General features: G+C 43.9%; 1 protein-coding gene across 1 annotated transcript in view; it reads left to right on the top strand.

The window, feature by feature from the left end:
- Window positions 1-7585: 7585 nt before the first annotated feature.
- The window catches only part of LOC120368814 (musculoskeletal embryonic nuclear protein 1-like), a 105051-nt gene continuing 91008 nt past the window's right edge, over window positions 7586-21628 (top strand). The window contains exon 1 of the mRNA XM_039481401.1: window positions 7586-7840. Coding sequence (XP_039337335.1) covers window positions 7645-7840 — 196 coding nt within the window. The 5' untranslated portion in view covers window positions 7586-7644. The remainder of the gene's footprint in view (window positions 7841-21628) is intronic.

The following is a 21628-nucleotide window of genomic DNA, read 5'->3' as shown; positions in this document are numbered from 1 at the left end:
AATTTATCCATAAAACTGACTATTTCCAGGAATCCTCTCCAGTTTGCTCAGCTCCCCAGTAATCCTCACATCCTCCCTCTTGCACTGTTATGCTATGTGGTATCCTGTCTTTCATAGATTGGGACAGGGATCACCTCTTACTTTGCCTCTCAGGCAACGTATAGAATTATATCCATGTTGTAATAATTCCTATTTCAACAAAAATTCTTCTAATTTCCTATTTAATGGTTGTATACATTATTTCAAACTAATGGAGAACAAAATGTGAATGCTTGAGGTTTTTCAGTGACTTTTGTCAACTAGGCTGAAATGGTTGTCATGTTGATGTAGGGTATGGATGAAACAGTTTCATTTACTGCTGTGTAATCAGGGCCGGTGCAACCACTTAGGCGACCTAGGTGGTCGCCTAGGGCACTAGCATTTGGGGGGCGCCATTTTCTTTGGCAGCGACCGTGGCAGCCGGATCTTTGGCCGCCCCAGTTGCTGCTGGCATTTAGGCAGAGGGAGCTGGGGCAGGGGAGCATGGGGAGGGCCGCCTGCAGCAAGTAAGGGGGAGGCAGCATGCAGGGGAACTGCTTCACTTCTCCCGCCTCCCAGGCTTGCGGCGCCAATCAGCTTAGGCACCGCAAGCCTGGGAGGCGGGAGAAGTGAAGCAGCGACAGCATGCTCGGGGTCCTTGTGCTCGTGTGTGGAGCAGGGGTGAGTTGGGGCGGGGGGGTGCCTCAGAGTGGAGGGTGGGGAGCTGCCGCGAGGGGGGGCGCCTCAGGGCGGAGGGTGGGGAGCTGCCACGGGGGGGGGGTACCTCAGGGCGGGGGCAGAGGGCGCAAGGTGAAAGTTTCGCCTAGGGCGCGAAACATCCTTGCACCGGCCCGGTGTAATGGACTCAATTGTCAGTCAGAACAGGACTGCTATCCAGATACTTGAGCAGCAATAAGGATTCTGTCGTCAGCCCTGCTTCAGTATCTTAGTGCTGACCTTGTGTAGTGAAGCTGGGAAGGAACTTTAAGTGCTCAGTTCATATGCTACTAAATATTGCTGATAAAAAGACTCACCCTCTATACTTAAGTAATGCAATGTTGGAAATGTGTCCATAATTGTCACTGTGACCAGTCCCAGTGGGTCACTGGGCCAGCTGAGGTCACTCAAGTAGGATGAACTGCAAAGATTGGGCAGCCAAACCCCAAAACTGGTGGATAATTCAATGCTTAAATTTACCAAGCCAGCATAAAACAGCTTCTTTATTACCTCACTAGTTATTCAGAAGTTGTTAACACAGTTCCCTTAAAGTACCCAGCCTCAAGCCTCCATCCAGGTATCCAAGTCAAATATGATGAAGATTTCTGAAAATCTTATTTCATCATATAAAAGAAAAAGATTCTACCAATCCCAAAGAATTGGACACATTATATTCCAGGTCTTACCCAAATACACGCTACAGCCACTTATTAATTAAACTAAAATTTATTAAAAAAAGAAAAGAGTATGGTTAAAAAATCAATATGCATACAGACATGAGTTTAATTCTTGAGGTTCAGATACATAGCAGAGATGGTTAGCTTTGTAGTTGCAAAGAGTTCTTTTAGAATTTAGTTCACAGGTTATAGTCTAATGTCCAATATCACCTTCAGGGAGTACTAGCATAACTGGGACCTCAATCTTGCAACTTAAGCTTCCCCTGATGAAGTTTAAGCAGATCTGAGATAACAGAATCCGGACCCAACCATCTTTTATACAGTGTTCTAGCATCAACTTGACCACACAGTCCTGGGTAAACAATAAGCTTTTGATGTAACCTTCTGCTTCCTAAAGACCACCAGTAATTAGTTACACAAATTAACATAGGGCAATTTATCCATTAGGCAGTCTATCACAAACTTCAGAGACATATAGACAATGACATTATTTCACCCAAGATTCATCTAAATGTTAATATTCCCTTTTGATCGCTGATTTAGTAGCTATAATGACAGACAGGGACTGTCCGTTTACACAGGTAACATCTAAGATGCACACAATATTACCTCTAATTTCTAACAACATAGGCTAGAACTTTGAAATGCAAACCTATTTAGCATGCAATGGCCCTAATTAACATTTCTAACATGTCTTTAATTGTCTGCTTTGGGTTAGTTAGCCTGCAAGCTGTTTAATCCTTTCTGGCCATGAGTTATATTTTGTGTAAGATTTGTCACAATTATATAACAGTGGTAGCAATAATTATTTTCATGGCTGTATTTTAATCAGATAACATCAGTCATCCTAAATTTTCAAAAGTTTATTAGAAGACGAATTGGTAAAAACAGCCCAAATGTGCACAATTTTACTCTACAGTTGTATTTATTTTTTGTTTGGTGTTTTTGTTTTGTTTCAGAGAAGCCTTAAACAAGTGGATTAAGAATTTTTTATTTCTCCTGCTTCTGGCAATGTCCTCAAAACTCAGTTAAACATTGTCTGTACAAATTCAGCCATAGTGTTAAAAAAGACTATTTGAATATGAAGATTAGGTTCCACACACACATCTGAATTTTTAAAAGCGGCACAGTAAGCTATAAGGTGATGGTATCATCTACAGTCTAATTTGTTGACTGCCTTCTTACTGCAGATGTTTGTGCCTTGCACTCAGTATTTTTAATAACTTTTTTTCCCAATAATCCCCAAATCAACATACTGGGCAATTGCTGCATCAAAGCCTAAATAAGGCAGTGTACTTTAGGGGACTACTTGCCTATTTAGTTAGGCATGTGCTTAAATATGCCTCTGGATTAGGGCCAACACTGATCATATTCACTTGGATAGCTTCCTGTTCAGAGTACTTACAGACTAACCCATCTACTGATCTACTTTTGCCACCTGCTGGTCTAATCAATAATCTTTTGAACTGGCTTGACTTTACTTCATTTGCTAAGAATCCAGTTTTTCATCTGCAAACTTGTCTTTTTTTTCAATATACTCATTCAAATGATTTATTGTTATGGAAATAGCTTGGGTATTGGGGGGAGGGATAGCTCAGTGGTTTGAGCATTGGCCTGCTAAACCCAGGGTTATGAGCTCAATCCTTGAGGGGTGTCACTTAGGGTTCTGGGGCAAAAATTGGTCCTGTTAGTGAAGGCAGGGGGCTGAACTCAATGACCTTTCAAGCTCCCTTCCAGTTCTAGGAGATTGGTAAGTACAGTGCAGTAAGTGGCTGCAAAAAATGCTCCAAAACCCTTACTCATATTCTCAAGTCCTCATCCTGTTTTTCTTTGTCCTTTAGAGTGGCCCAATTTCCATTGAATTCAATAGGAGGTTTTGGCTGATTGAAGTTAAGTGATAACCCACTATCACATGATACATTTTCCAACCTTAGTTTTGAGCAAAATAGAATGAGCCAGACCTTTAGCTGCCATGGCTCCATTGGAGCCAATGGAGCTATGCCAGTTCATATCAAGGACAGTATCTTACAGGGTGTACAGGTCCAAGCACAATGAAATACCAATCCTGAATAAGGCTTATAGGTCCTCCATAATATTAATAGATTTGCAAGTATAGTGTCTGATGGTAATCCCGCCTCACGCTGTGGCTTTCTCTAGCTGGTCCCATCATGTGTAGAAAGCATGGAAAACTATATGAGAACAGTGGCCAGTGGGAGTTGTGGGGGCAGTGCCTGCAGGCAGAGGCAGCACACAATGCTGCCTGGCTATGCCTCCACCTAGCAGCTGAACGAGGAGGATGTTACCGTGCTGCTTCTGGGGAGCCCCCCGGGTAAGCACTGCTCAGAGCCCATTTCACCCTATCCCATGCCCCTGCCCCCTCCCACACCCAAATTCTACTGCTGGGGGGGAGGCATGGAGCCAGGTAGAGAGCCTGCCATCTCACCCACCCCCTTCCAGCACCAGCAGGGGTCCCAGGCTGCACACTGCTACCCCCCCTAGCATCTGGGCCACCCTCCCTGAGCCCCCAGGCAGCCCCCAACCCAAGTTTTATTCATGGGTATTTTTAGTAAAAGTCATGGACAGGTCATAGGCCATGAATTTTTGTTTACTGCCCGTGGCCTGTCTGTGACTTTTGCTAAAAATACCTGTGACTAAAATGTAGCCTTAATCATAAGATATCATATTCTCTATATAAAATTCATCAACTAAAGGTTGTGTTTATATTTAATTCCTAAGGTTAGACCTCAATAGTACCTCCATCTACCCTTCTCTGTTCCTTGCTCATTAAAATGGTATAGGTTGAGCTGTCAAACAAGTCAAGAAATTCAAAAGTTGTGATTCCTATACAATTGTAACCCTGGCTTTCCATTTGGAATATGAGCTGTTGCTTTGATGTGCTTGGTCATGAAAGTGCCTTGATTGGATGAGTAACTCTAGGCTTCCAATGTGACATATCACAGAAAGTGGTATTTTTTTTTCTGCAATATTTTGGAATAGGCAGGATGAAGTTTACTTTCCAAGACCATTGACCCTAGCAAAATCAGATTGTATGAATGCACATATAAAGCAACTGTGAACAGGATGAAAATAGGATGAATGTCAGACCAACTGGTTCAGGAAGAAATAGCACTTCTACCACCTTTTAATAATGACTGCATTGGTTGGCTTAAGTACATGGCTTTTGTGCAGCTTCTACTCTCCTTAATACATGCTGAGTCTGGGTTTTATTCTTAAAGTTGGTACAATTTCCCCTCTGAAAGAAAATCCTGGGAAGGTAGGGCTGGAAGGGCCCTCGGGAAGTCATTAAGTCTATTGCTGTGTGCTGATGCAGGACCAACTAAACAGGGCTGCCTGTGGGGGCGGGGGGGAGGAGAACATGGGGCAATTTGCCCTGGGCCCTGCAGGGGCCCCCACGAGAATATAGTTTTCTATAGTATTGCACTTTTTTTTTTTTTTTTTTATGGAAGGGGCCCCTGAAATTGCTTTGCCCCAGGCCCCCTGAATCCTCTGGGTGGCCCTGCAACTAAATCTAGACCCTCTGTGACAACTGTGTTTTCTAATCTATTTTTTAAAACTTCCATGGATGAGTCCTCCACAGCCTCCCTTCTGTACCAGTATTGGTAGAAAGTTTTTCTTAATATCTAGTCCCTATCCCCTTTGCTGTAGCTTAAACCAGTTTTGTGTTTTCCTACCTTCAGTTGATATGGAGGAAAAATTATCACCCTTCTCTTTATAACTCCTTTACGTATCTGAAGACTATTATTAGATCCTCCTTAGTTATTACATCTCAAGACTAAACAAACTCTTTTTTTAACCTTTCCTTCTAATCCTTTTTTTCAGGGGAGTTGTGTGTTGCTAAACTCTCTCCAATTTGTCCACAAGTTTCCTAGAGGGGGAGGTGCCCAAAACTGGACACAGTACTCCAGCTGCACCCTCACCTATACCAAGTGGAGCTGCACTAGGGTGACCAGATGTCCTGATTTTATAGGGAGAGGCCTGATTTGGGGTTCTTTTTCTTATATAGGCTCCTATTACCCCCCCCCCACCCCATCCTGATTTTTCACATGTGCTGTCTGGTCACCCTAAGCAGGACAATTAGCTCTTCTGGCTCAGATATGCCCCAGAATATTAGTTTTGGTTTTGTTTGCTTTGCAGCTATATCACACATTAGTTCATATTCAGTTTGTGATCTATCACCTCAAATTCCATTTCAGCAGTACCCCCACTTAGCCAGTTCTTCCCCAGTGTGTAGTTGGGCATTTGATTTTTTTCATCTTAAGTGCAGTACTGTGCCCTGCTCTTTATTTAATTTCATTTTGTTGGCTTCATACCAATTCTCTAAGTTGTCCTCATCATTCTGAAGTTTAATCCTGTCCTGCAAGGTGCTAGCAATCCTCTCACGGCTTGGTGTCATCTGCAAATTTTAGAAGCATATGTTCTTGTGTACTTTGTTAATGAAAATATTGAACCCCTCGGAATACACCCTCCTGGTTTGACAATGAACCCTTCATAACTAAATGACGGAGGCGGTTTCTTTTCTTCATGTGTTCAATGGTGCAGCGCCTATCCGTTTAAGCTGGGACCGTGAGCTGGGTTTCCCAGGGCTGGGCGGACTCGTGGCGAGGCGCAGGGATTCCCTTCTGCGGGCATGCGGCGAGTTCCATACCCATGTGGTGCTCGGGCACCAGCAATATTCAGAACCAGGGGCCCAGCTCCAGCAATAGGTGGAGCCGGGTGCCCCCCACCCCGCCTCCCCTGAGTGTTCCGCGGCCCCGACTTGCTGCCCCCGGGCCCTGCCCGTCTTTCGTCTTTCCCGGGAGCAGAGAATCACAGACTGTCTCTTCCCTGAGCAGCTCCATGTTGCCTCCCAGCAACTGCTGCTGCGGGGTCCTAGTGCCCCCCAGCTCCACGCCCAGGACAGACTGACTGACAGCCTGCCCTGCCCCCCTCAAACCCTTCCCTTTTCCGGCAGGACCCTCAAGCAGCACGGGGGGGCCCTCTGCCCACAGTCACCACTCCTGCCCCATGCAAGGAGGCAGCCCCATCCCTCACCCCCAGTGAGGCTACAGTGACAGTGTGCTGCTGCTGGGGGGCAGGAAAGGGGGCTCCTCCCCCAGAGCTTGCTGCTGCCTGCAGAGAAAGGGCTGGGGGGAGTCCTCCTCTCAGGCCCCTCTCCCAGAGCAGCTGGCTTGCACCCCAAACTCATCCCCAGCCCTGCCCCACCCCAGGCCCCCCCACCACACCCTCTACCCTAGTCCTGAGCCCCTCCAGCCCCCCAAACACCTTATCCTCAGTCCCAGCCAGAGCCCTCATCCCCCACACTCCTACTCTTGCCCTGAGCCCCTCCCACACCCCAAACCCCTCATTGCCAGCCCCAGAGCCCTCATCCCCTACACCTCTACTCTTGCCCTGAACCCCTCCCACACTCCAAACCCCTCATCTGCAGCCACACCCCACAGCCTTCACTCCTGCACCCCATCCCTCTGTACCCCTCCCATCCCCAAACTCCCTCTTAGAGCCTGCATCCCAATCCCCGGCCCCAGCCTAGGGTCTGCACCCCAGACCTCCTCCCTCACCCAGAGCCTTGGGCAGGTGGGGGTGGAGTTTGGGGGTAGGGCAGAGTTTGGGCAGGGGCAGGTTCTGGGCACCACCAAAATTTCTACAAATATGCCACCCATGTCCACGGGGTAGTTCGCTTTGCAGTGTTCGCAGAATTTCCCCCGCTGGACAGAGCATGCAAATCCCCCCACTTGGTAAGGGCGGGGGGGGGCGTCTCTCGCTTTCCTCCCCTGCCGGTAGCGGGCGCGGAGCATGAAGACTCCCCGCCCGCTGCACATGGGGGCGGGGAAGGGGCGGGGCGGTGGCGGCTGCCCCCATGGACGCTGAGCCCCCGGGTATTGCTCGCCTGTACCCGCGGGGAGCCGGCCCCCGGCAGTAGCAGCTGCTGCGCTCGAACCCCCTGACAGGCTCCCCCCTCCTGCGCTCGAACCCTTCTGCTTTCCCCTGTTAAAGGGCTTCTAAGCCCCGCCCCCGACTGGTTCTCCGGTTGGCTCCTCCCCTCAGGTGCGGCCTCCACCAATCCGGGGCGCGTTGTTATGTCACACGCCGGGGGTGACGTAGCGCGCGAAGCTGGGGGTTGGTGGGTGCCCCGCACCGGAAGCGCGAGGCGCCCGCGGGGTGCTCGGCCGGTGTCATGAGTCCCTGAGGCCGTCGCGCGCCGGGGTGCCTCGCCATGGGGGGACCGCCCGCTTTGGGCTCTGCCAACGGTAGCCTGAGCCTGACGGACCGGACCGGCCGCCCCGCCGTGTCCTCCTCGGGGGCCGGGCCCGGGGACGGCTACCGGGGCTGCGAGAACGGGGCCCTCATGGACAGATTCGGCATCTTCCTGCAGGGGCTCCTGGGCGTCGTGGCCTTCAGCACCCTCATGCGTGAGTGACCCTCCCCCTCCGGGCCTGGCTCCGCGACCTCTTCCTCCTCAGGGCCGGCCTCTCTGGCACCGCCCCCGCCCCCCCGGGGGCCCGGCGTAACGGCAACAACGGCAGCCGTCCAGTTTTCCTACCCGTAGCAGTTACCGCCATTTAAGTCACTACATCGGCCTCCCTGGCAACCCCGCCCCCCCGTGGCAGCGACCCTTACCCCCCTCCTGGCCGGGCTTCCCGGCAGCCTTCCCACCACCGGCAACCCCTCGCTATGTGTGATTTAGGGGACCCAGATGCCCTGCCCCCTCCTAACATCCCTGTGTGAGTGACCTTTGGGACCCAGGCCTGGTTCCTCTTTCCTCCCCCGCCCCTGGGTGACCAGATGTCCCGATTTTATAGGGACAGTCCCGATATTTGGGGCTTGGTCTTATATAGGTACCTATTCTCCCCCCGCCACCCCCACCTCCGGTCCTGATTTTTCACACTTGCTGTTTGGTCAGCCTGTCTTCCCCCCCCCCCCCCCCCCGCATTCTGTCTCCTTCTCTCCCCCCTCTCCCACAGCCTGGTCTGGTCTCCTGTATCACCTTTTTCATTAGTGAGTCTGTCTCCAGGAACACTCATGGCACCAGAGTCTAGCCTGGGTTCCTCCTACATCCATCAGGCACGGCTTACACACCTATTACCTTCTTATGTGAGTGAAACACCTTCTCCACAGACACCAGGGTTGCCCCTGCCTTGGCTCGTCTCCCATTTAGCATCCCTTGGCAGAACTGAGGTCTGGTTCTGGTTTCCCACCCTTTCCTCTTCAAGCAGCTACTGTCTACCTGTCCTCATCCACCAGCCTCATGCATCAAAAATGCATGTATTTCCTTATTATACTAAAAACATCTATCACTAATAGTAAAAAGCTTTAAAAATCCTGTTTGCCTGGTGCTGTTAATGCTCACTTTATTTCTTGTATTTGTTTGTTTGTATAAAGGAAATCAATACAATCAGTGTCACTTGTTTAGGTTGAGTCTTGCTTTGGGGTTCTATTTTACAATGCTTGGGTGACAATGTCCCTTTAATCATTTGCACCTGCATAATATTGTGCTTTGTGAGGGGGATTTAAAATCTGGTCAGACTTTTTTCCAATCTAAAGAGTCTCTTATATGTTGTTGTCATGATTCTGTGAATATAAGGGATGGTGCCACTGTTAGTCTGCTGCCTTCTTTTATTTGTGTTTGCCACTTTTTTCTCCAGTACTGTATGTAGAAAATGCCATCACTGGTTTCCTTTTTAAGCATTGATAATCTAGTGGAGTGTTTTTGCAGAAACTGTATGTCCCTTTATGGATTGCATGTGCTTCTGATTAATGTAATGTGTAATAATGATTGAAGTGTGTTTCCTAATTCAGAATGATGTGATCTCTTCTCCAAAAACAAATTACACTTTCCCCAAAAGTTGGTATTTCATACCTAGAATTTGATCATCTTCCTTTCCACCACGTTGTAATAGTTTCTTTATTTCTATTTGATCTACTGGATAAAGAATCTTGGTTCTTTATTTATCTGAAGGAATCTACCACAGCAAGATACTAAATAAATGTTTGCATTAGCAGTTTTGTAAGTTTAGCCCCTGAACAGCTACTGTAATGCAGAAGAAGAAGTTGCTTACAAATGAAAATGTACTTCAAGCTGACATCCTGTGGTCATTGAGGCATTGGGTCTTGATGTAGTGACACAAACAGTCTGTTCTGAGACTATTTTGTTTCTGGGCTTGTCAAATGTAGATTTCTCATTCAGGTGAGTGGGACAAAATAACTGCACTACCAGCTTTGGCTAGCCCAGGGACCTCAGGGATGTTGTCATTGAGCTTGTATGTGTGTGCGCTTTCCATGTACTGTTCCCAGCTCTGCTCAGATAGCTGGTTCAGCAAATCTTGATAGTACTATCCTTTGTAGTTAAGTACTGGAGGCTTGAATGTCATTGCCTCAGTAGCGCTGTTTAGGCTGCTCAGTGCTTCAGTGTTAATAGTAATGCAGCATGTTAGTTCAGCAGACCTCGATCTTACTCATAAAGGAAGACCACAGGCACAATTCAGTGGCAAAGGTGCTGGGCCAGGTTTATTGTCAACGAAGCATGGTATTAGCTTCCCGGATCAATGTCTATAGTTACGCTAACACATGTATGCTCGTTACAATGGACTCAGCTCAGTCAGTGGTGGGATTTTCCACTGCTCCCTAGACTGGACAAAGGCTTAAAGCGAAGTACCCTGACATTTATTGGCTGAGACAAACAACTGGAATACACAACTTACACACCACCTTATGTATTTCATGACCTCTGTTTATTACCCCCCTTCTTCCTAATATCTTGAACAAAATATCCTTATTTATTGTTCTTTCAAACCATTTTATCTTGAACTAGATTAACATGTCTGTACTAGCTAAAATATATTTGTGTAACTATCTAGTGCCTAGTACACTAGCAGCAACTTTGCCAAGTTCATGTACCGGACAATGAACTTGTAAACAGCTGTTTTAACACATGGCCTGATTTTAGTTCACAGCCTCTGGTTCAGGCTTCAAATCCGGTGTGCGTGCCTGTGCGCTGGCGTGCTCTCTCTGTCTCTCACAAGGGGTAGTAATCTCAGTAGGTTTTTTTTAAAATTACTGACATTCTTTCTAAAGTCACATTTGGTTATTCTAGGTGCATTAGTGAGAAATACTCATTCTGGCTCTTATCAATGAAAAGCTATATATCAAAAGAAACCAGAACTGCGGTATCTAAAATGCATGAATAAATATTCCAACTTGAAGTGTACATTTTTTTAAAGATGTTGCTTAAAACCTTTTTCTTATTTCCTGGGAATGTTGGAGCTCCCTGGAAGGATAAGGAAAAGGGGGTTGGGGTTGCGACACTTACCTGGGGCTTTAAGATGGGGCGGATCGGGGGGCTTCCACATGCTTCTGCCCCCAGGCACCGCCCCTGCAGTGGCCCATTGGCTCAAGGGGCACTCGGGGTGTGGGCAGTGCATGGAGGCAGAGGCACAGCCCTGGGCTGCCGGGAGGGGCCGGCAGCCACTGTAGCGAGCAGGCAAACGCAGCTCAGTTGCGCTGCCGGGGCCCCTGAGGGGGGAGCGGCAGGTGGGGCCAAGGGAGAGACTTAAATTCTGCTTAAATTCAGATTCTTGCTTTTTACAATTTTTATTATAAAATGGTGTCTGATGCATTTCTTATTTACTAGATAATACTTGCTTGTTTTGTCAAGCTATATTGGATAGGAATAGGAATTTGATTAGAAGTGCACAAAAGCAGCGTTTTAAATTTGTTTTTATTAGTTAAATAAAACTACCTTAAATGTGTTGGATACATAAGGCAAAAAGTAAGTTTATTAAAGCATGTCTTGCATTTAAAACTGTTTTATTAAAAGAAGTATTAACTGTAGTTAGTGAATAAAGGGATTGTTTCTGGTCACTATGGGTCAGATTTTTAAAAGTATTGCGTCACCAAAAGATGCAGATAAGTATCTAGTAGGATTTTCAAAAGCACCTGTCTGCATCTTTAGGTGCCTAAATGCCTTTGAAAATCTGGCCCGTGTCCTTCAAGTTTTTAGAATTAGCTCTCATCCTCTCCCTCCTGGCTTTTATTAATAGACTGAAGGGAAAAAACACACTTTCTTATTTTGCAGCTCCCAATTGGTTTCTCAACTTTGAATGCACTAGCCCAAATGAAGTATTCTCTGCACCTGCTAGCGAAACTGAAATCAAAAGTAATTCACTGTAAAGCTACATAGCTATTGTATTTGTGTTGCTGACACTGTAGAGCTGTTTAAATATTTTCACGTTATGATCTTAAATTTACTTGTAAAGAGCTTCAAGAGCAGTTTCTCATTAGGCCTTCTTAGTGATAAAGGGCTTTCAAGTGGTGTGGTGAGTAATTTATTATGTTATTCCCAAACAAATGAAACATTAAGATGCAGGTATGGTTGAAAAATGTTATTAGGCCTTTGTAATTATATAAAATCCAATGTATGAAAGACAAAAGTTTAAAAAATAAATAAATTACTGACTCCATATCCCTACCTTTGACAAACTACCTTACTTTGCTGTGTCTGAGTTCTGTCAGATTATATTAAAAATATATGGTATATGCATTCATTGTACATTTTGGAGGGTGGATAAATTGTTGGGTTCTTTGTATTTAATGAAATGGTGACTGAGTTTTTCTGCACATTAAGGAACAGTAAGAAACAAGATGTCGCTCCTGTTAATGAATGGTTGAAGTGGAGAAAGATCCCTAGATCCTTTTGTAACAATGTCGGGGGGTTGTAGTTCCAGATGTAACATACTGAAGTTATGATCAGTGACGCTGTTTATCCTCACTGTATTTACGGTATATTAGGTAAGGACTTCTGGCTTATTGTTAATTGGTAGGTAATGGGTATCACTATTGAGTCAAAGTTAAGTAAGGATTCTTTCTGAAGCCTATTTTCTCTATAAAATGGATGCATGTGTGTGAGAGATGCTTTCTCTATGCTTCTGTAATTCATGTAGTACTTAAAAGAAAACAGCTTAAGGAAAAGTGCTTACAAGAATTAGTTTATCCTATATCTCATTATACAGCAAACATTTTCCAACTGGTCACCTGCAAGTAAAATATATTTTTCTTCCTCTCATAAGTAACTGAACATCACATTTGCTAGGGAGTGTACAGTATTTTGACTTCAGGACTTTTTTCAAGTCTCCAGAAGAAGTGGATTCTGGGATATCCTGCTTTGTTTATTTTTTTAAAAACTAATCTCAATAGGAAAACTTGAAGCACCGTGGTCACAATATGCTTTCCAAATTAATAGGACTGTCAAGTGGTTAAAAAAAATCAAGCGAATAATCGCACTGTTAATTAAATATTTTTGGATGTTTTCTACATTTTCAAATATATTGATTTCAATTACAACACAGAATACAAAGTGTACAGTGGTCATTTTATATTTATTTTTGATTACATATTTGCACTGTAAAAAAACAAAAGATAGTATTTTTCAGTTCTGTAGTGCAATCTCTTTACCATGAAAGTTGAAATTACAGTGTAGAATTATGTACAAAAAGTAACTGCACTCAAAAACAAAACAATGTAAAACTTCAGAGCCTGCAAGTCCACTCAGTCCTATTTCTTGGTCAGCCAACTGCTCAGAGAAACAAGTTTGTTTACATTTGCTTGTTTCTGGTTCACCTGAAAGTGAGAACAGGTGTTCACATAGCATTGTTGCAGCCAGTGTTGCAAGATATTTACATGCCAGATACTCTAAAGATTTATATGTCCCTTCATGCTTCAACCACCATTCTAGAGGACATGCGTCCATGCTGATGACAGCTTCTGCTCGATCCAGAACATTGTGGACCAACACATGTTCATTTTCATGATCTGAATCAGATGCCACCATGTAAACAGGTCGGACTCACTCCTGCAGCGCCTCCTACTGGTTGCTCTGGGGAATTAGCTCTATTCCAGCCCAGAGCGCCCTCTGCAGGCCGGTGATCCACCGGTTTGCTACTGGCCCAAGTCCCTCCCAGGACCCTGGTGCCTCTTTAACCTGTAACTGGGTTTCCCCCTCCCCAGGGAACCTCCACCTTCTATCCCCACCTTGCCTCAGTGTATGGCTACTGCCAGTCATTGTCTAGCCCCACACTCTGGGGCAGACTGCAGTCTCAGCCAACTCATCCCTGGCAAGGAGGGTTTGGACCTGCTGCTTTGTCCTACCCCTGGGCTGCCCTCTGCAACCCACAGTACCTTTGGCCTATAGCTAGGCTGCAGCCTGGGGCTTTCCAGGCTGGAGCTCCCCAGCTCCTCAGCCTTTCCCCAGCCCTGCTTCACTCAGGTGTACCTTCTCTCTAGTTTCCAGCAGCCAGGCCCATCTCCCTCTGAAGGCAGAGAGAGACTGCCTGGGCTCCTGGCTCATAGCCTTTTATAGGGGGCCAGCTGTGGCTCAGTTTGGGGTGTGGCCCCCAGCTGCAGCCACTTCCCCAATCAGCCCAGCCAAAAGCCCCTTCCCAGGGCTGTTTTAAAGCCCCAAAGGGCAGGAGCGGGTAGCCACCCTGCTACACACCTGCAGAAGGTTGATTTTCTTTTTTGGTGGTTTGGGTTCTGTAGTGTTGCTCTTTTAAGACTTTTGAAAGCATGCTCCAAGCCTCATCCCTCTCAGATTTTGGGAGGCACTTCAGATTCTTAAACCTTGGATTGAGTGCTATAGCTATCTTTAGAAATCTCACATAGGTACCTTCTTTGCATTTTGTCAGTTCTGCAGCAAAAGTGTTCTTAAAACGAACAACATGTTCTGGGTCATCATCCGAAACTGCTGTAACATGAAATACATGTCAGAATGTGGGTAAAACACAGTCGGAGACGTACAGTTCTGCTCCAAGGAGTTCAGTCACAAATTTAATTAGCACATTATTTTTTTAACGAGCATCATCAGCATGGAAGCTTGTCCTCTGAAATGGTGGCCAAAGCATGAAGGGGCATACGAATGGTTAGCATATCTGGCACGTAAATACCTTGCAATGCTGGCTACAAAAGTCCCATGCGAATGCCTGTTCTCACTTTCTTGTGACATTGTACATAAGAAGTTGGCAACATTATCTCCCGTCAATGTAAACAAACTTGTTTGTCTTAGCGATTGGCTGAACAAGAAATAGGACTGAGTGGACTTGTAGGCTCTGAAGTTTTACATTGTTTTGTTTTTGAGTGCAGTTATGTAACAAAAAAATCTACATTTGTAAGTTGCATTTTCAAGATAGAGATTGCACTACAGTATTTGTATAAGGTGAACTGAAAAAATCTATTTTTATCACTTTTACAATGTAAATATTTGTAATAAAAATAATATAAAGTGAGCAGTGTACACTTTTGTATTCTGTGTTGGAATTGAAATCAATTGAAAACAGAGAAAAACATCCAAAATATTTAATAAATTTCAGTTGGTATTCTGTTTAGCAGCGCAATTAAAACTGTGATTAATTTTTTTAATTGCCATTAATTTTTACGTTAATCACATGAGTTAACTGTGATTAATAATTGGTCTGCATAATTTTGGTCAATTAGGAAAATATCTTGTATATAATATTTTGGGAGGGGAGAGAGCTCACTAAAATCTACATAAACTGACTGAAAATCTTGTGACTTAATTAATATAACTTTTTCTACTAAGAATTTGTCATCTAGAAAACTTAACAGATGACATTGTGTGTCTGTACTGTTGAATGTTCATTTGAGTGTCACTTGCTGAGCAACTTATATGGGACAAATAGACAAACTAGTAAACTAGCTTTGTTTTAGTTCTCTTACTTAAGTGATCTACTACAACTAGACTTCCATTAGGCTTCCTGTGAGATTCCTTCTCTCATGGAAAGCAGACTAGAAATCAAAACTTTTTTTATGATCCATGAAGAGTTACTGGTTTCAGAAACCTTCTAAGGCAGGGGTGGGCAAACTTTTTGGCCTGAGGGCCAGATCGGGGTTGCGAAACTGTATGGAGGGCTGGGTAGGGAAGGCTGTGCCTCCCCAAACAGCCTGCCGCCTCCCACTTCCTGCCCCCTGACTGCCCCCCTCAGAACCTCTGACCCATCCAACCCCTCCTGCTCCTTGTCCTCTGATCGCCCCCTCCTAGAATCCCCCACCCCTAACTGCCCCCCTGGGACTCCAACCCCTATCCAACCTCCTCGCTCCCTGTCCCCTGATCGCGCCCTCCTAGAATCCCCAATCCCTAACTGCCCCTGGGACTCCAACCCCTATCAACCCCGTTCTCCATCCCCTGACCGACACCCCAACCTCCGCTCCATCCAACCGACCCAGGTCCCTGTCCCCTGACTGCCCCCTGGGACTCTCTGCCCCTTATCCAACCCCCACCCCTTTACCATGCCATTCAGAGAAGGATGTCTGGCAGCTACGCCGCCGGGCTGGATCCACACTGTCTGGCAGCAGCAGCGGGCCAGAGCGCTGGTGGCACAGTTTGCTGAGGCTGTTGGGGAGGGGCCAGGGGCTAGCCTACCCAGCCGGGAGCTCAAGGGCCAGGCAGACGGTCCTGCAGGCCGGATGTGGCCCACAGTTTGCCCACCTCTGTTCTAAGGCATTTTGTTCTTAGGTGTTTTTCATAGTAGCTTTCTTGCTGACTTACTGTGATTGGGGGAGGGAGGGGAATACTATTTTCCCCAACTCTGTGGTGTTTTAAAAAATCAGTTTTGGATGAGTAGAAGACAGTATGGATTAAGTAATGGAATGGAATGTTGTAAAGCTTTGGGAGTGGATTTATTGAAAATATGCTGACTAATGCAGAAGCCCTAAAAGCGGTATAACTTTTGTCTTCATTAAGACAAGTGGATAAATCTGCTATGCAGCATGCTCTAAAACATGCTCCAATTAAAATTTTCCCTAGGAGTTATTGCTTTTGCTCTCTCCATTCTTTTTAGAGCTTTTCATAGCTGTGCCCCTATTTGAGGACCATGGACAGCTCCTCTTACATTGGGACCTCAGAACCAGTTTCTGTATTTGTACTACAGTAGCTAACAGAGGTCACAGTCAGGACTACCTTGTCCTAGTCGTTGTACAGAAAAGTAGAATAAAAACTCACCCCAGAGCGCTCGTGACCTAGGATAGAAGATAAGACTCAATAGGTGGATGATCGTGGGATGGGGGCTGATATTGGTACAGTTGGTACATTTGAATAACTTAGTAATCTCTGGTCAAAGTAATTGGGTGGCTACCTGTAACTAACTATATTAATGTTCTAAGCATTTTTATATAAAATATGGGGGTGGAAGGGTGTTAAGTTCCAATATTAAACTTACAGGCCCCATAGACGATAATGCATCTTCTATTTATATCCTAGATACTAATATATTGACTTTTAGGAAAATATGTGATCCTTGAGTTGTTTGTGTTTGGGGGAGACCCTGTAGCTAGCTCTGTTTGCTTAGCTCCAGTATAGAATTTAAAAATGACGTTGCAGAGATGACTGACCGGCCTTATATATTGCACGCTTAGGGAAAATATGCATTTCTGCCAGTATTGACTAAAAGTAACTTGATATTATTCAGTCCTGTTTCAGTTATAACAGCTGTTTTTCACTTGAAATTCTTTGCATGATGTCTGAAAGCATTGCTTTTAATATAGGTTTTTATAGTACTTTAATTGGTAAATGTCTTGATAGTGTAATATCATGAATGGTCTAGTGCTGTTAAATGCAGCATATTTCTTCCAGATAACACTTTGGTCATGTATACAAAGAGTAAAAATAAACTTTTAAATCAGGGTCTGAATACTGTGTCTAAATTACGCCTGTCACTAATGATCTGAGACCCATGTTTATCCCATTAGGAAAATGTAAAGCATTTGCACATCATTGCTCAGTTGATTGCTGGATATAATTATTCTCCCAGATAATAAGATTGCTCTAAACATAACTTTGTATATCATTAACTTTGTAAAGTCTTTTAAATGTGCAAAATTGACAGAACAAATCATCTTTTTTGCTGGTATTTGATACAAAATAATGCACAATATAAGGGGAAAACATCTGTGAATTGTTAGCACTTGGTAGGTTAAGTAGAAGTTGAGGAGAGATTTGCAGTGTTTAACTTCAGGTAACTTCTTGACAGTGATTATCAGCTGATCATACTCACTTATCAAACTGCAGAATGAGATTGTATTTCTACTTAACATTTTATAATTCAGTTTCCAAGAGGTTGGCTTGTACAACTGTAGATTATGCATTTTTGGCTTCTTCTCTGATGTTAATTTCATGGTTAATAAGATTTGATTTAAACTAATCCTTATCAAGGTATTTACTGTGTGGAGCCTTTTGACAAAATGAAAATGGATCTGTTCACCACTGCCTGCTGATTGAATGTGCAAAGAAAATAAATGCTTGAAACATTAGCTTTGTCACACAGCATAGTTTTGCTCATCTGTTCTGTCAATGTGGCAAAATTATTCCCAGTATAACTGAGGGTGGTATTTCTTTCAGTGAACTGAGCATAAGTTTACAATTCACATCAGAATGGGTATGCATGTGATATAGTGAAGCAATGAATTATTAAAATTGACAGTCATTCTGTATGTCACATGTTTGCTTTTCAGGTATTCTAAGGGTCATGAAAACACTAAAGCTACTACTGTGTATCTCCAGAACCTGCTCCTTAATCCTTACTACTTTCTAGAGTTCACAGTGGCTTTATATTGCTTAGTGTTATAGTGCTAAATACTGCATCAATATTTTGCTTTCTGTTACCTAATTCATTCCTGGAGGGGCATGGATCAGCATTCACGTTGCACTCCCTGTCAGTACCTGGCCCAGGCTGGGGAAGCTAATGATCCAGGCTGGGGAAGCTAATGATCCAACCAGCGGACCAAAGTCATTGATTAATCCTGGTCGTGTGCCATGTTGCACATATGCTAAGAAGAAGATTCATTCACACTTTGCTGGTCAGTGACTAGCCTGGGCTATAAGGCCAAATTGTGCTTTTTTTACGGTTAGGTAAATATAGAATAGCTCTATTGATTTCAGTAAAGGAGTTGAAAAGGAATACCTCTCTATTTCCAGTTATGCAAAATCACAAATTGTTGGATCCTGAATCTCTTAAATACACAAGAACTAGTTAAAATCCTTCACATTAGCTTTAGGCTCTGATTTCCTAGTGTTAAGATCTACCCGAAGTTCTAGTGCTATCAGAAATGTGTGAGCATGCTTTTGGTCATTTCTCTGATGTGCATCATCTACAATAAGTGATGTGCACAAACCACACACTGGCACTTATTGTCTGAATCAAGACATGTTATGTTGCATAGCACATTAATTGTAACTGATGGCTAGTAATCATAGTCATTGCATTAAGCTTGTCTGTGTTCTTTTTTTTGTGTGTGTTGTTTAAAGATTGACATTAAGGAGTAGCCTTTGGCCACTGGTTAAATTACATATATACATTCATCTGTTACAGTGCCCAAACTGTGTGTCATGGAGAGAACTGAGAATCAAAATCAGTATGCTGGAATTTTGGGTAACAAAGATGCATAGGAGAGGGAACTTCTAGCATCTTTAAATCTTAAGGGCTTCAAATGTAATTCCTAGATTTGTGTATCTGCCAGGAATTGTCATCCTGTGCTTAGAGCTCATAACTAGAGTTGGTCAAAAATTTTCCAACAGAACAGTCTTCTATCTGAAAATGCTCGTGAAATTGAATCTTGTATAGAATCATAGAAATGTGGGACTGGAAGGGACCTCAGTAGGTCATCTAATTCTGTCCCCTGCACTGAGGCGGGATAAACTATTATCTAGAGCAGTGGTTCTCAAAGCCGGTCCGCCACTTGTTCAGGGAAAGCCCCTGGTGGGCCGGGCCGGTTTGTTTACCTGACGGGTCCGCAGGTTCGGCTGACCGCAGCTCCCACTGTAGTAGTAGGTTCATCTAGGGTATATTTCCCTACTTTGTTTATGAGAGGGTCATGTGAGACAGTATCAAAAGCCTTACTGAAGTTGAGAGATCACATCTACTGCTTCCCTCCTATCCACAATGCTTGTTACCCTGTCAAAGAAGGATATTGGGTTAGTTTGATGTGATTTGTTCTTGACAAATCCATGTTGACTATTACCACCTTATTATCTTCTGGGGGCTTGCAAACAGATTATTTGCTCCAATAACTTTTCCGGTACCGAAGTAAAGGTGATTGGTCTGTGATTCCCTGGGTTGCCCGTATTCCCCTTTTTATAGATAGGTACTATACTTGCCATTTTCCAGTCCTCTGGGATCTCTCCTACTCTCCATGAGTTCTCAAAGATAATGACTAATTGCTCAGAAATCTCTGTAGCCAGTCTAAGTATTCTAGAATGATTTTGTTAGGCCCTGCTGACTTGAAGACATTTAACTTGTCTAATTCTTAACTTGTTTTTCCCCTATTTTAGCCTCAGAGTCTACCCTATTTATACTGGTGTTCACTATGTTAGTTGTCTGATCACTGCTAACCTTTTTAGTGAAAACTGGGGGAAGGTGGAAAAAAACATGTAATATTTGGCCATGCTGCATTTGCTATTATTTTCTTTCCCTCATTGAGTAAAGGGCCTAGCCTGCCCTTGGTCTTCCTCTTGATTCTAATGTATTTGTAAAACATTTTCTTGTTACCCTTTGTGTCCCAGGCTAGCTTAATCTTGTTTTGTGTCTTGGCCTTTATTTTGTCCCTACATGCTTGTATTGGTTTTTTTTATATTCAGCCTGTGTAATTTGACCCAATTTCCACTTTTTGTATGACTTTTGAGTTTTAGGTCATTGAAGACCTCCTGGTTAAGCTACAGTGGTCTCTTACCTTTCTTCATATCTTTGCTACACATTAAGAGAATTTGCTCTTGTGTCTTTAATGTTGTGTCTTTTAAAGAGAGTTGGCAGGTTTTTTTACTTTTTTTTTCCCCCTTAGGCTGTGTCCTACGAGATCTTGCTACCAATTCTCTGAGTTTGCTGAAGTCTGTCTTCTTGAAGTCTTCTGTCTTTATTTTGCTGTTTTCCCTCCTACCATTCCTTAGAATCATGATTTCTAGGGCTGTTCATTAATCACAGTTAACTCACATGATTAACTAAAAAAATTAATCGCAGTTTTAATCGCACGGTTGAACAATAGAATACTAACTGAAATTTATTAAATATTTTGCATGTTTTTCTACATTTTCATATATATATTCTAAGTTGTAATTGAAATCAGTGTATATTTTTATTATAAATATTTGCACTGTAAAAATAATTTTCAGTTCACCGCATACAAGTAATGTAGTGCAATCTTTGTCATGAAAGTGCAATTTACAAATGTAGATTTTTTTTTTGTTACCTAACTGCACTCAAAAACAAAACAATGTAGAACTTCAGAGCCTACAAGTCCACTCCATCCTACTTCTTGTTCAGCCATTCGCTAAGACAAACAGGTTTGTTTACATTTACAGGAGATAATGCTACCCTCTTCTTTACAATGTCACCAGAAAGTGAAAACAGGCATTTGCATGGCACTTTTCTAGGTATTTACGTGCCAGATATGCTAAACATTTGTATGCCCCTTCATGCTTCGGCTGCCATTCCAGAGGATATGCTTCTATGCTGATGACCCTTGTTTAAAAAAGTATGCGTTAATTAAACTCGTGACTGAACTCCTTGCGGGTGAATTGTATGTCCCCTGCTCTGTTTTACCCACATTCTGCCGTATTGTTCATGTTATAGCAGTCTCGGATGATGACCCAGCACATGTTGTTCATTTTAAGAACGCTTTCGCTGCAGATTTGACAAAACGCAAAGGTACCAATGTGAGATTTCTAAAGATAGCTACAGCACTTGACCTAAATATTAAGAATCTGAAGTGTCTTCCAAAATCTGATCAGGATGGGGTGTGGAGCATTCACAGAATTCTTTCAGAATTCTTAAAAGAGCAACACTCCAATGTGGAAACTACAAAACCCAAACCACCAAAAAAGAAAATCAACCTTCTGATAATGGCATCTGACTCAGATAATGAAAATGAACATGTCGGTCTGCACTGCTTTGGATTGTTATCTAGCAGAACCCCTCATTAGCATGGACACATGTCCCCTGGAATGGCAGTTGAAGCATGAAGGGACATGAATCTTTAGTGCATCTGGCATGTGAATATCTTGCGACTCTGGCTGCAACAGTGCCATGAGAACACCTCTTCTCACTTTCAGGTGACATTGTAAACAAGAAGCAGGCACTATTATCTCCTGCAAATGTAAACAAACTTGTTTGTCTGAGCAATTGGCTGAACAATAAGTAGGACTG

This window comes from Mauremys reevesii, linkage group 7 (genome assembly GCF_016161935.1).
Source record: "Mauremys reevesii isolate NIE-2019 linkage group 7, ASM1616193v1, whole genome shotgun sequence".
Taxonomy (NCBI): Eukaryota; Metazoa; Chordata; order Testudines; family Geoemydidae; genus Mauremys; species Mauremys reevesii.
This window is presented reverse-complemented; position numbering and strand designations above follow the sequence as displayed.